Consider the following 15,156-nt stretch of genomic DNA (forward strand, 5'->3'; position numbering starts at 1 on the left):
AACATGTCATTACTCACAGAGGAGACAAGCAGGAAGTGGAAGCAGGAAGCAACCTGCTGATCATTAGTGAGCACATTTTTCAGTTATGAACGGCATGACTCAAAGTTAAAATGATAAAATTGATAAAGTTTTATAAGGTAGAAATAGAAAACCCTGCTGTCGGACGTTTGTGACTGAGCTGGCTTGTGAGAGCGGAGGGGGTGGAGCCAGGACTGTGTCAAGATGCTGAAGGTTGGAGCTGCTGTCTTTCATGGTGAACAGGTTAACCGTATCTGACGGAGTAAACTAAGTGAAGCACGGGCGGTCACGTGGTCAGACCAGCTGACCCTCGGGGTTTGGAAGGTGTCCTACCTGTATGCAGACTGTCTCCAGCTGCAGCGTCCGGACGGGTTCTCTCGGAGTGTCCTCCGGTCTCGTTGGCTGCTTCCTGCTGCAAAAACAGGAAGTTCTGTGTCTCAAACAGTAACCACAGAGAAGTGCAATAACATGCACGGCTTCCGCTGACACAAACATGCACCTAAACAGACACAGAGACATGCTTGCATACATCCCAGACAAGATGGACTCCATGAAAGAAAGATCCCACTTCACGGCGCAGCAACTGCTGCCTGGCTCCTGACTTATGGATTGATCAAACTCATGTGCTCTTCACCGCTGGCTAAAATCTACATGAATAGGCTGATGTCACCAAGGTTTGAACTGCAGAGGGGAAGTCAGAAGCAATTTCTCTAAGACTGCAAGGGAAACTCAGCTTCCCCTAAAATATTAAAATGTAAATGGTCAAATATATACAGATGTGTAACATTTCATTGACTACAAATGTGTTGGAACACATTCATGTAGAAGATGACTTCATTCAGAATAAGCTACTTATCACAAATATGACTGACTTGATTTTGTTAACCTCTCATACATTCCCATATTTGCCCGTAGAAGCTGAGCATCCGTTCACTTCAATGGGACTGTATGGAACAGTTTTTTTCATTGCCTCGAAATGCGACAGTCATTAGATAAATGCCACAATTTTGTCCCCCCTCCCCGGATGCTCATCATCTCTGGGGGAGCCATGGGCTGGACTGGACGGTGAGCTTCTGCATGATGATTGGAGGATCAGTCGAAAGGCTGAATCCTGTTTTGATTGACAGCTATTTTGAGATATACACATATATCTTTGGGAGCTCAGTCCTGTTGCGGATTTTGAAAATGAAGTTGAAGGACAAACTGCATTTCTTGTATTTGCTTGGTGAAATGACTTGGTTTGTTAATTTTTTACACTGTAAATAGAACACACTCAGTATTTCCTTGTTTCAGTTTAACATAATTTCAACATTTCAGTGTGTGAGTTTAATATCATTTCATTAGGTCCTTCAATCATTCATTCGTACCGTTGGCTAGGTCGGAGTGAACTAAAGCCAGCTAGCAGGTGCACACACGATGGCAGACAATACTAATATTATCGACCTGATTTTGGCAAAGCCATTTGATAGCCTTCCTTACGAGGAGAAACTTAGAATTACACAGCAGGGCAGATCAACACCTAAGACTGATTTGGTGCAAAAAGTAGGGAACAGTAACAGGTCTTTCTCCTGGTATGACAGTTCGCTGGCTGACTGGAAGTGTCGTGACAAAGAAAATGTACTGTTGGCCATACCTCTTGATGAAACCATCTGAGGTATATCTTGTCTGGTCAAAATTAGGTTCTGGGGATCTGTCTAACTTGGGCATATAAAAGGCATGGAAAGAGCAATCAACATATGGGTGCATGTGCAAGGTTAAGTTGCCTGGGCAGGGTCAGGGTTGAACATTAATGAAGGTTCTCACATTCAAGTGGAAAAACATAATGAAACAGTCAAACAAAACAGGGCCTTTAAGTGCCTTAGTGATGGGACTTGCTTGCTATCATAACTCCAAACATGATGAGAGTAATGAATCATCCAACAAGGGGATTACAGGGAGTTCACAGAAACATTATCTACATCTGACTCTGTCCTGGACACACAGTTCCAGTCATCAGCTATGTTTTCTGGTCTGTCTCGTTCTACCCAAAATGAGTTGATCTCTGCTCTTGCAGCCAGTGTTTCTGATGAGATCAGAGATGAAATTCAGGCTGCCATCCATTTTTGGATGGCAGGTGGATGAAACAACTGATACTGCTTGTCGTGCCCAACTTTCTGTCACTGTGTACTATGTTGATAGTTCAGGTAAAACTCAAGAGTGCATTATTGGTTTTTTATGTTTTTTCTGAGGGGTGAGCTGCTCATTCTGTTTTTGAAGTATTAAATGAAGACATGCAGGGCTACAATTTTAGGGATAAACTTGTGGCACAGACGCACAATGGGACTGCTGTCATGGTTCAGCTCTCAAGCATCTGCAGGCCAAAATGAAGGCAGCTGCCTCCAGTGGAACGTTTGTGCAGACTTAATCTGGTGCCGTCACAGGGAGCTAAATGCTTGTCTGAGTGCAGAATATTTGTTTCATCACTCTTTGGGTTTGCCATATTTTTCTCCAAATTCACAAAGAGGGCATCTTTTCTTGAGCCTGCATGCTGTTTAAGGTTGCCCAGAAACGCTCCTACTCGATGGAGTTTCACATCACTGATAGTGAGCACTGTGGCAAACAACTATGATGGCCTCCTGCAAATGTTTTATAACATCATTGCAGATAAGACAATGGATGATGACACACTGGATTGTGCCAAAGGTTTTGTCATGAAACTGGACGATTTTGAGTTTGTGTTCATTTTGTACACATATGAGCAAATCTTCTCAGAGACTTACGTGGTCTTTGATATCGTACAGCAGAGTGCCATGGATGTTCTCTACTGTGAGAAAAAAATCGCATCTCTTTTTGCTTTTGTCAAAGAGATGAGCTCAGAGGGGGCTTTCCAAGCTGTTTATGCCAAAGCAGCAGGTCTCACATTTGACCCACGAGATAAGCCCATGAGAAAGCGTAGTCACTTCCAATTCCAGGATCCCCAGGAGCACTACAGAAATCTGTACATGGCCATCCATCCTTGATAATCTCATGGAGCCGATTCCTCTGCTTTTTTCAAATTTGTAAAGTTTGCGCTTCTTAGAATTAGTCAATCCAGGGAAGTTTGATGAAATGAGAGAAGTTTTCCAGAGGAGGCATTCCAGGGTGTCCTGAAAGGTTATGGCAAATATTTTGATTCAGGGAGACTTTCAGCCCTGTTATGGTTCCTGCCATCATTTGTCCCCTTTCCTTTATCCACTGTCTGCTTTGATCTTGGTTTAGCAGTTATTTATTTTAGTCACTTGTCCCTCTAAGACCCACTGTTGCAGAATTACAACAATTTTTGTTATCCCCAAAAAACTTTTTGGGGGGTGGGGGGGTTAAACACATTAACATACTCATTTGGTTCTATTGTTCAGCTTCAGAATGCTATTGGGTTGTATATAAGGCCTGCCCTGGGGTTCAGAAGTCACACAACCTCCAGATTTTTGAGATTCCATCATCCCCTCAATTCATTGGATTGGATTCATCTGTTTAAAGTAAAATGCTTTAAATATTTTTTTGTGTGTTTGTTACAGTGTCTAGAACATGTCCATATGTAGTCATTGTTGAAAATGTGTCTTACATTTATTTAGAGCTTGTTTTATAATTGTTGCAATATTACAATGTTGGGTGATTGTGGTAGTCAAAAGAACCCAGCTTTGAGAGGAACTTCAATATAAATTTAATCTACCGTATTTTTCGGACTATAAGTCACACTTTTTTACGTTTTGGCCGGGGGTGCGACCTATACTCCAGAGCGACTTATAAATGAAAAATAAACCGGTAGATTCTCAATTAATTTACCGTAATAAAACAATTTTATGTGACAGAGTCGCTCTATGTTTTAAAATGGCCACCGGAAATGGAAATGCAATGCATCATGGGCACTGTAGTATGGCGGCCACCCTACAGGACACGCTGGTCACGATAACCAATCAGAGAACAGAACATTGGATGCGTATTCCTCACCTCACCCAGACAATGATTGTGAAACAGCGTGTGAAGCAGACGAACACGGTGCTTGTTGTTATTCCGGGAGGACTAACAAAACAGCTTCAACCCTTGGATATCAGTGTGAGCAGAGTGTTTAAGTTGACGCTGAGAGCTGCGTGGGAGCACTGGGTGAGCGACAGCAGAGGATTAGCGTCTGCACTTGGAAGGAGCTGGCGTCGACACCACGGGGAGGTCATGAGCTGCACAGGTAGGTGCAGCACGAACATCGGCAGCTGACACCTGGTGTGTACTATGGTCCACAGCGGGTAATATGTCAGAAAAGAACCGTTCAGCGATGTGCGGGTTATGGTTCGGCTTGCAATGTGGTCCGCAAAATACAAACATACCCATAGGTAAAATGTAGCTCACGAGAGGGCACTCGAGGCTTGTGTGACTGTTCCTGCGACTTCTGACTACCATAGAAAAATAAAATTTCAACATTACTGATAACAAGACAACGGAGAAGGCCCGAAAAAATGCCACCAAAAAGAAAATCATACTCTGCAGATTACAAGATACGACTGGTGAAATATGCATCCGAAAACGGTAGCTGTCACAATATTATCATCTGAACTTTTCATGTTAACATACCTGTATGTCCATGCGACTTATAGTCCAGTGCGACTTATTTATGGTTTATTTTTCTTTATAATGGATAAAGTGGCTGGTGCGTCTTATACTCCGGTGCGACTTATAGTCCGGAAAATACGGTACACATGATTTACACACTCTAGCCTTATATTAGATTACATATTATTGTAATAGAAACTAGTGTGCGATGATATATTGCCATACATATATTTTTTCATTTACTTATGATTTTTAACCACCTTCAACACTCAGTATTTTCCCATTTTCACATAAAGCAGGACTTTCTAACAAAGTAATTCTGTTAGTCCACGTCTGCCCCTTGTCGTGGTTCATGATAAGAATGTTCAGATCAATTCACAGTCAAAGCCATAGTGGGGGGTGCTTGGGGGCATGTTTCCATTGTTCTGTAACAGGTGATGATGTTCAGGAATGTAAGGTGGTGTTGTGACTTGGAGGCGACCTGCACATCTATTAGTATGATAATCAGAGTTTACGATCATTCACCTGTTGTGTGACCAGTTAAATATGTGAATGGGTTATGTTAGTGCAATGTGTAAGCACTTCATACTGAAATCAATTTCCCCACCATCCCCTCTTTTTATACAGTTTATCTAGAATCTGCAGGTGGTACCCGAAGAGCACGATTCTGTGCTCCCCCTTTCAAGGGGAAGTTCAGCAGTATCAAGCCGCATATGCAAGGCACGCCACACCCATGGGGGTTCAAAATGTGGGCGAGAACTGGAATCTCCAGCATGATGCTTGACTTTGATGTTTACCAAAGGAGTGCAAACACTGGAGTACGAGTCAAATCTGAACTTGGATTGTCAGGTGATGTTGTGATGAAGCTTGCCTCCACATTTCCAAAGGGTCAGAACTACAAGGTCTACATAGACAACTACTTCACCTCTGTTCCACTGGTAGTGAAGCTCCTTGAGCAAGGAATCCACTATGTGGGAACAGCCAGGCAGGTTCACCTTCCCAACTGCAACCTTGAAGATGAAAAGATCTTGAAGAAGAAGGGTAGAGGAAGCTTTGACTACAGAGTGGAGGGGGAACACTATATCTGTGCTGCCAAATGGCATGACAACAGAGCCGTCACACTTGTGTCATCCTTCACTGGACCAGAACCTGTGCAGAAGATTCAACGCTGGGACAAAGCCACCAAAACTTACATTGACGTTGAACAGCCTTACATTGTGGGTACCTACAACAAATACATGGGAGCCCTGGATTTGTTGGACTCATTCACAGCGAAATACCCTAACCCTAGTCCAAATGGTCCTTCTTCAAAGAAAGCATGTGCACACCCCCCACAGGATGTGCACATGGACCAAACTGGACATTTCCCCATGAAGATGAAGAGGGGACATTGGAGTAAAGGGTATACGAACACCCAATGCGCCAAGTGTGATGTCTGCCTCTGTTTTTCAGAGGACAAGAACTGTTTCTGGGAATATCATTGTGAATAAATTGCAAAGTTCTTGTCTTGCAATAAATGACTGTTCACAACAACATGAATGAGATTATTTTTCATATTTTACTGTTCTGGCACAAAAGCAAAACCCTGCAAATAAATCCTTAGTTCTGTATTGTTGGTCAGACAATGACCACAAATACAGAGATTCTGCTCCCCTTAGAGCCCAACGCTGCAATATTACGTTTCCATAAAAACTTACAAAAACATAAAAAAAAAAATCTCATTTTCACCCTCAAAGACCTCCTACAACAACATCTTAATGGTTGAATTTTTTGTGTGTGTGTTTTTCTATATGTGGGTTTTACAGGGTTAAGTCTCATCTTAATTTGTTTTCGCAACTGCTACGCTCCAAAGGAAAGGTTCGATTATCTGGACCAGGCTTGGGAACTTGTGGAAGCCACCATCTTGCTTCATGAAGTATTCCCCAAACTTGAAGACCTGGACAACATGTTCACTGAGGAGAGACTTCCCGATTGGGTGAGGCACCTGAGGCGCACCTTCTGTCCAAACATCCGTTTACTGAGAGCGAGTTCGGCTGGATCGACTTAGATGAGACGTATCGTCAGAGACTGAGGAGGTAGTGTATGCATGCCACAGGAAACGTAAGCAGCATACCCAGCTGTAAGCTCATCAGTGGTGCCACTGGAGTCATCGCTGGCATGCACATCACAGGAAACATCAGGAGCATGCCCACCTGTAAGCTCATCAGCGGTGCCAGCAGAATCATCACGTGCACATATGCCACAGAAAACGTCAGTGGCACGTCCACCTGCAAGGTCACCCATGGTGCCGGACGCCGGTATTCGTCCATGCTTTTGCCACCAGATCTTTTGGCACAAAACACCCCCTGAATTGCCAGTCAAGCCATCAGAAGAATCCACATCCCCACAGCTCCCTGCGACTTACACACCTCAGCTCACCCCCACGGAGCGCACATCTGTCATTGGTCATGCTCAGTGGTGGGCACTGTTCCACTAATCTGCTAACTGCTAATTATCAAAGCTAATGTTTTCATTAGCGGATTAGCTTTTCAGATAACGTTGAAAACCATCAGCGGACCAATTAGCTTCTGATAAATTTAGGTCCGATAATTTTTAGACTACTAACATATGTTTGCGGGCATAGTGAATAAAGCTTGACAGTTAAAAACATTTGTGAAGTATGATCATAGATTTTAGTGCCTGCCTGTTACATGTTTTGTAGCAGACAGACAGCTATGAGAGGTACAGCTCAATCCTTTGCAGGCAGAGGAGAGCTGACTACCTTCCGCTAATTTTTTTTAGGGGTTTATTGGTTTAGCTTTATATCAAATCAAATCAATTTTATTTATATAGCGCCAAATCACAACAACAGTTGCCCCAAGGTGCTTTATATTGTAAGGCAAAAGCCATACAATAATCACAGAAAACCCCCAACGGTCAAAACGACCCCCTATGAGCAAGCACTTGGCGACAGTGGGAAGGAAAAACTCCCTTTTAACAGGAAGAAACCTCCAGCAGAACCTGGCTCAGGGAGGGGCAGTCTTCTGCTGGGACTGGTTGGGGCTGAGGGGAGAGAATCAGGAAAAAGACATGCTGTGGAAGACAGCAGAGATCAATCACTAATGATTAAATGCAGAGTGGTGCATACAGAGCAAAAAGAGAAAGAAACACTCAGTGCATCATGGGAACCCCTAGCAGTCTAAGTCTATAGCAGCATAACTAAGGGATGGTTCAGGGTCACCTGAACCAGCCCTAACTATAAGCTTTATCAAAAAGGAAAGTTTTAAAAAGTTTTATAAAAGTTGACTTTTCAGTTAGCGGATTAACTGTTATGGATGCTAACTTTTCAGTTAGCTGTGCCCACCACTGGTCATGCAGACGTCCTCAGAACTGCCAGCCGAAGCTCTGGGGAGGTCCACATTACCACTGTCTGTAGCAAAGCCATCAGATTCATCATACTGGCTTTGCTGGCTTTGTTCTCATTTCCTGTCGTGTGTCCGCCACAGGAAACATCTTCAGTGCCTCCTCGTCGCATCCAATTATCTGAATCATTCTCAGAGAGAACAGTAGAATCCAAGACCAGTAGGACTGTGAGTTTTTCTTGTTTGGTGTTTTCACCCAACTCTGTGCTTGCTGAGTAAGCAGTTTCGAGCCTCGTGCCAATATTTGGTTTTGTCCCCTTATTCTCTCAAGGATTGTACTTTTTGGTAAATTGCACCCCACATTACTGGTTGACTGACATGCCTCCCAAGTTCTTGATTGAATTATCTGTTTTTGTCACCCCTAGGTTTATTTTGTGGAGTTATTTGCCTTTTGCATTCCAAAAATTCATACTCAATGTCTATATCCATTTAGGTCCTTTAACAATTTGTGTGCTAAGGCTTTTACAATTATCTACTGTATACTGCACCTCACACACACTGTATTTTTCCGGTCCTCTTACCATTTCCGTTTTATCAGAAATGGGTTGACAGCCTATGTGACCGTAGGACCTTTGTGGCCGGGACGGCGGTGGGATTGAACCCGGATGGCTCGCACCAAAGACCATTCCTCTACCACGTCAGCCAAAGGGGAATTCCCCGTTAGCCAAGCTAGCGGGAACATCTTTTCAATCAGAACCCGGGACCTTCATCCTGCTACATATCTCCCCACCATTTTTGACTTTGTCCCGAAGTCACAGGTGCATTTAAGCATGTTCTGTGACTACCCACATCCTGTTTGTGACCGTAGAACCTTTGTGGCTGGGATGGCGGTGGGATCGAACCCGGCCGGCTCACACTAAAGACCATTCCTCTACCAGGTCAGCCAAAGGGGAATTCCCCGTTAGCCAAGCTAGCGGAAAGTCTTTTCAATCACGACCTGGGACTTTCATCCCGCTACACCTATATCACTGTTTAGTTCATTTCTCTCCCAGTTCCTTTATGAGATCAGTTTTTGATTTGGCCGTGAATCTACTTTGTTGTGTTTGTAGTTTTTTTTTTTGCGTTCTTGTATCAAGCAGTTTTCTTTTCCATGTAGCTTTTTTCTTGTCTATTTGGTTTTTGCGTTTCATTTCAGTGGTTTCTTTATTTTTTCAGTTTTTTGTTAAGCGGTATTTCTCCACCCAGCAGCACTTTGTTGACCCTTCTTCCCATGGTTCTTTTGTTGATTTAGTCGTTATATCTAACCTCTGGAGTCAATCATTATGTTGGTTTTCTCGTATCTTACGTTCTGGTATTACCCCTCTTTGGGGTGTGCCCTGTTAGGCTTGTTTGTGTATTTTCTGTCCTTTTTGTTGTCTTGTCTACGCGTGGCTGTGTGTGTAGGTGCATGTTCTTTGACGCTGTCGTATTTCTGTCATATGTGGGTGTGACCTGCCCCTGTCTTAGTTGTCTTGGTGTGGTGTTTTTTATGTCTGCAGGCTTACTTGTAGTTCCTAGGGTTTGTAAGAGTAGAATGGGAGGCAGAGTCTTCAGCTTTCAGGCTCCTCTCCTGTGGAACCAGCTCCCAATTCAGATCAGGGAGACAGACACCCTCTCTACTTTTAAGATTAGGCTTAAAACTTTCCTTTTTGCTAAAGCTTATAGTTAGGGCTGGATCAGGTGACCCTGAACCATCCCATGATGCACTGAGTGTTTCTTTCTCTTTTTGCTCTGTATGCACCACTCTGCATTTAATCATTAGTGATTGATCTCTGCTCCCCTCCACAGCATGTCTTTTTCCTGGTTCTCTCCCTCAGCCCCAACCAGTCCCAGCAGAAGACTGCCCCTCCCTGAGCCTGGTTCTGCTGGAGGTTTCTTCCTGTTAAAAGGGAGTTTTTCCTTCCCACTGTCGCCAAGTGCTTGCTCACAGGGGGTTGTTTTGACCGTTGGGGTTTTACATAATTATTGTATGGCCTTGCCTTACAATATAAAGCGCCTTGGGGCAACTGTTTGTTGTGATTTGGCGCTATATAAATAAAATTGATTGATTGATGTCTCCTGGTCTTCTCTGTCCACAGTCCTTATGGCTTGTTTTCTCAGTGTTCATCAGTTTCGCTGTGTAATTGGTAAATGCTCAGATTTGTCTTTTTGTTCTCACTCCTTTCCTTCCGTTCAGTATTTGTTTTCTGTCTACAGTTTTGGGTCTTATTGTTCTCTTATCTTGGATTGTCAGTTTATTTTTGTATCTCTGTTCTTTACAGTGGTCACGAGTTGTTTAGGGTTGTCCTTAATGGCGTTTATTTCTTCGGTAAATACGGTCCAGGTTATGCTTTCTGTTCCGTTCTGTGTATTGGGTTGCCGCCCTCTGGCGTTCAGTTTGTGTATCACATGCAGGGTGTTTTCTCTCACTTCCTCCTGTGTTCCAGCATTTCCCTTTTCATTTGTCACCACCGGTGATTAAATGGTTCTTTTGCATTTAAGCCTGTTTTGTTTGCCTCCTCACTGCCGCTCAATGTGTCTGTTTTGTCGTTCTGGAATCACGCTGTATCCTAAGTGTAAGTGTTTTCTCTCTGTCAGTTTTGACATATTTTCATATTGTTTGTTTGTTCCACTGTCACTATTAGTTTTTGATTTATTTATTTATTTTTTTGTCACTTTGTCTCTTTACAAAAGACTCTTTTGGCATGTTTTTTGGTACATGTTATTTTGGTCACATTACACAGACTCCTGATGCATTTTTGGTTCTGATTGTCTTTTTGGATTTTGGTCACATTACAAAGACTCTCGTTGCATTTTTGATTTTGGTCACCTTGGATTTTGGTCACATAATTAAGGACTCATGCGGCATTGTTGGATTTGGCCACCAGAGACTGTGATCACATTCATTATCATCTGGAAAATAAGACACTTGTTGTTACACTAATCCATCTGTGTCTGCTGCCTGCATCTGGATCCAGTCTTTGTCTCCTCAGTGGTTTAAACCGTGTAACAGCTTCCGTTCTCAGTGTCCTTCACCCGTTCATCTTAAGTGGCTTTATTGAGTTGATTGGTTTTTGTTGATTACTGTTTTGTTTAATTGGGCTCCCCCTTTGATGCATCTCATTCTTACACACGTTCACTCCTCTCTCAGTTCACCATTTCAGTTTATTTATCTCTTCTGCCTCCAGTGGCTCCGTAAATCCGTTGCCTTGGGGAGGTTCAGTTTTGTTAACACTTAATTTCTTAAGTTTAACTCCTGTCCTCCCTCGGATCCCATCTTGGTCCCTAACTGTCCTCATGGCCAACCTCCTAACTCTACCCTAGACTCTGTTTGCCATGCTATTGTCCTCTGGCCGCAGCCGTGGATCCCTGTGGGTCACGCGGTGGGTCGCATGACTACCGCATGGGCCAGTTATCCTTACGGCCAGCCCATGGCCTATGCCTTTGTCCGGCCTCCTGAATATCGTTTTACCTTTGCCTGCCGGCCGGCCACATTCATTCTTTCTGTTTTTTTTCGATCTGTCGGCCGCCTGCCCCGTATTCTCTTGGTGGGGAGCGGGTCTCTGGGAGTGCACCGGCTATCGCAACAAACAAACAAGAATATAAAAATGATCTATTTCAGACAATTAATTCTTATTTCATCCATGGTGTTTACCAAACTGGTAAATAATTATGGTGCATTCTGCCAGTGGAACCAACAGAGAACTGTGCGCACAGCTGTCTGTGAGTATTCCACATGAAGAATACATCATATTTATTCACCAGTTTGGTAAACACCATGGATAAAACAAGAATTAAATGTCTGAAATAGGAGACAACAGAAGGGGTTACAGCAAGAAATAAGTCACATCTGGATATGAGGATGGATGGATGGTGGATCCATTTCAGTAATGAAAGTGTTCGATAAATCTACAAAATATACTGCTATTCCATTCAGAGTTGTCTTTCATCTATGAGATCTAGATAAAGAGGTGCTGCACACCTGCACCTAAAAATTTAACTTAAGTGACCGATTTCAATTAATTTTGTGCTTACAGTCATTAACACATGCAAAATCCTCATTTACATGGTGATGTTTACATCACATTACCGCCCGCTATCAACTGCACATTTACTTGTAATAAATCACTGGTAAAATGGTCTCCACCCAAACGCACAAAAGTTTTGCTTGTCAATGAGCACTTGTGATCTGGGCTCTTACTAAATCAGGCCCTAAATCTTTGAGTGTGTTTGTCCTCAAACTGATGCTGATTTTGTGTAAGTGTACCTGACAGCTGCTGTGTGATGGTGGGTCCACTTCATTCCTTCCGACTGGCAATCCTCTGCTGGAGCCACTGGAGTTTCCAGCATAGCCTTCCTCACCGGCCACATCCTGGGACTGGCAGTACCAGCGTGGAGCTTCCTGGACCCTGGAGCTGGACTACACATAGAGCCACATCAAAACCTGGAACAGCAAACTCACTACCTGAATGCCCAAATGACAGAATGGAAACAGTCATTCTGAACATCAGCAAGAAGTGGGAAATATTGACTTGAACTACCTCAGAGAGTGGTACCTGTCTGATACGAAGCACAGGTTGAGTTTGTGTGATGATCAACACACCTCACAATAGAATAGTATCAAGGTCACACGGACTGTGTCCAAAGAGCCACAAAAGATGATAAGGACAACACAAACCCCTGATTTCTGATTGGATGAGGCACCCTGAGGCACACCTGCCATCCGACTGCTGACGACGAGTCAGACTGGATTGGACTGGTTTTTGAAGAGGATGACTCTTCAAAAACCAAGCAGGAAGCTCTTCAGGACATGGCTACGCTTTTATTCAAGATTCAAGACTTATGGGCCTTTCACATTGAACACGTAAGGCCAATGCGTCAACGCTTTCCAATCCGTCGGATGCGTTTCCAACGTGTCGTGATGTCAGACGCTTCACTTCGGAAATGGCAAGGAGGCGGAGATTGCTACGTCACACTCTGGCTGTTTCCACAACCTAAAAAAAGTTCAAGTGATTGCCATCTTGAATTTGCGTCGCCTGAACCACAAAAAAGCTTTAAAAAACAGCAGTAGAACGATTCTCCCATCACCCTGCTGGGAGAAGATTTTTTTTCAGCTACTTTTCGGAGTGACACCGGCCGAGGGAGGACCGACGACTTGGTGGGATATCGATCGAACCGCAACAGTGGGCCGACCTGCACGGAGAAGCCGGTCTTCAGGCATCATCACTGGGCAGACCGAGGCAGGCAGCCGGGGTGATGGAGCCGACCCACTCAGTCCGAAATCTCCCACTTTTTGGATATACGAGGTCTGTCCATAAAGTATCGTACCTTTTTATTTTTTTTTAAACTATATGGATTTGATTCATATGTTTTCACATCAGACAAGCTTGAACCCTGTGCGCATGCGTGAGTTTTTCCACGCCTGTCGGTGATGTCATTCGCCTGTGAGCACGCCTTGTGGAAGGAGTGGTCCCGCCCCGTCATCGGATTTTCATTGTCTGGAAATGGCGGAATGATTTGGGGGTTTGTTCCATCAGAATTTTTTCAGAAGCTGTTAGAGACTAGCACCTGGAAACCATTCGAAAAATTTATCTGGCTTTCGGTGAAAATTTTACGGGCTTCACAGAGAATAAGGACTGTTACTACAGCTTTAAAGACGGCCCACAATGGCGCTCGGCGCGCCATGCTCTGAGCCACGACGACAGGCACGAACCACCGGATTATTTCTAAATAGATGGCTGTGTGGAGCTGGGACCGTCGTGTGCACTTTCTCTGGTTATCACAAGAGCTGGACATCAACCATTTTCCGGCAGATTTCACTTTTAACAAGAGATTTTGTTGTGGAAAGCCGCGCGGAGGCTTTGTGCGTCACGACCGATTCGCTGTTCGAGTGAGACAAAGAACGCCTTTGTTTCAGCGTGTCAGAGGACAAGTTCGGACATGCCCAGCTCTCCACAATTTCTCTTATAACTCACTTGACTGTTAAGCATTGAAAGCCGAGATAGGCATGTCACAACTTGTCCTCGAACACTCCGAAACGGAGGTGTTCCTTTGTCTCGCTCTATCAGCGAATCAGTCATGACGCGCGAAGCCTCCGCGCGGCTTTCCACGACAAAATCTCTTGTTAAAAGTGAAATCTGCCGAAAAATGGTTGATGTCCAGCTCTTGTGATAACCAGAGAAAGTGCATACGACGGTCCCAGCTCCACACAGCCATCCATTTAGAAATAATCCGGAAATTTTCGAATGGTTTCCAGGTGCCAGTCTCTAACAGTTTCTGAAAAAATTCTGATGGAAAAAAACCCCAAATCATTCCGCCATTTCCAGACAATGAAAATCCGACGAGGGGGCAGGACCACTCCTTCCACAAGGTGTGCTCACAGGTGAATGACGTCACCAACAGGCGTGGAAAAACTCACGCATGCGCATGAGGGTTCAAGCTTGTCTGACGTGAAAACACATGAATCAAATCCATATAGTTTTTAAAAAATATATAAAAATGTACGATACTTTATGGACAGACCTCGTATGTGAAGTCCCAGTTTGCCCTATGGAGTTTAGTTCTGTAGCTTTATCGAGGTGAGTATAAAAGTAAAACGTGACGTTTACCGCACTGCTGTGAAGGTTTAATGATCAGCTAACATTAGCTTAGCCTTTTAACACAGTTGATCTGAGTGAATGCTTTAATTTGTAAATGGTTCAGTCTTTTTTTATTTTTACCAAATAAAGCTACAGCTTTTTTCAGAGACCACAAAAGCTCAACTTTAAATAACTTTTTGTTCTGGCATTTTTTTCCATAGTTTTTTTTTCCCATTTATATATATATATATATATATATATATATAAACTGTTTAGTGTTTGTCACAATCAGGAACATTTGCTGTGCAGACAACCAAACTTCCATTGATGAGCTGAACACCATGAAGTCCAGTCGAAAGAAAACATCTCTGCTCTTCAAAATAGGACAAAAGTGTCTTCAGCAACACCACCATCGTTCAAAGCTGCAGAAGAGACCATCTGGTCCCGAGAATCCAGCATAACATCACCTGCTTCTAAATAAAAGGCTCTTTCAACAGCAACTATTTTATTATTTTTTAAAAAGCTGTTTTATTTTATATTTTAACAATAAATGAATGGATAATTAAAAATGTCCACGAAATCAAAGTCCAAAGTCCACTTACTGTGCTCAAATTCATATTTTAGAAATGACTCTGTCCTGA

At 43.4% G+C, this 15,156-nt stretch overlaps 1 protein-coding gene across 1 annotated transcript in view; it reads right to left on the reverse strand.

Moving 5' to 3' along the window:
* The window catches only part of il16 (interleukin 16), a 236,540-nt gene that overhangs the window by 28,496 nt on the left and 192,888 nt on the right, over window positions 1-15,156 (reverse strand). Inside the window, 2 exon segments of the mRNA XM_034184100.1 lie at window positions 352-430; window positions 12,205-12,357. Of these exon segments, the coding sequence (XP_034039991.1) occupies window positions 352-430; window positions 12,205-12,357 (232 nt within the window).

Source organism: Thalassophryne amazonica, chromosome 2 (assembly GCF_902500255.1).
Source record: "Thalassophryne amazonica chromosome 2, fThaAma1.1, whole genome shotgun sequence".
Classification (NCBI taxonomy): Eukaryota; Metazoa; Chordata; class Actinopteri; order Batrachoidiformes; family Batrachoididae; genus Thalassophryne; species Thalassophryne amazonica.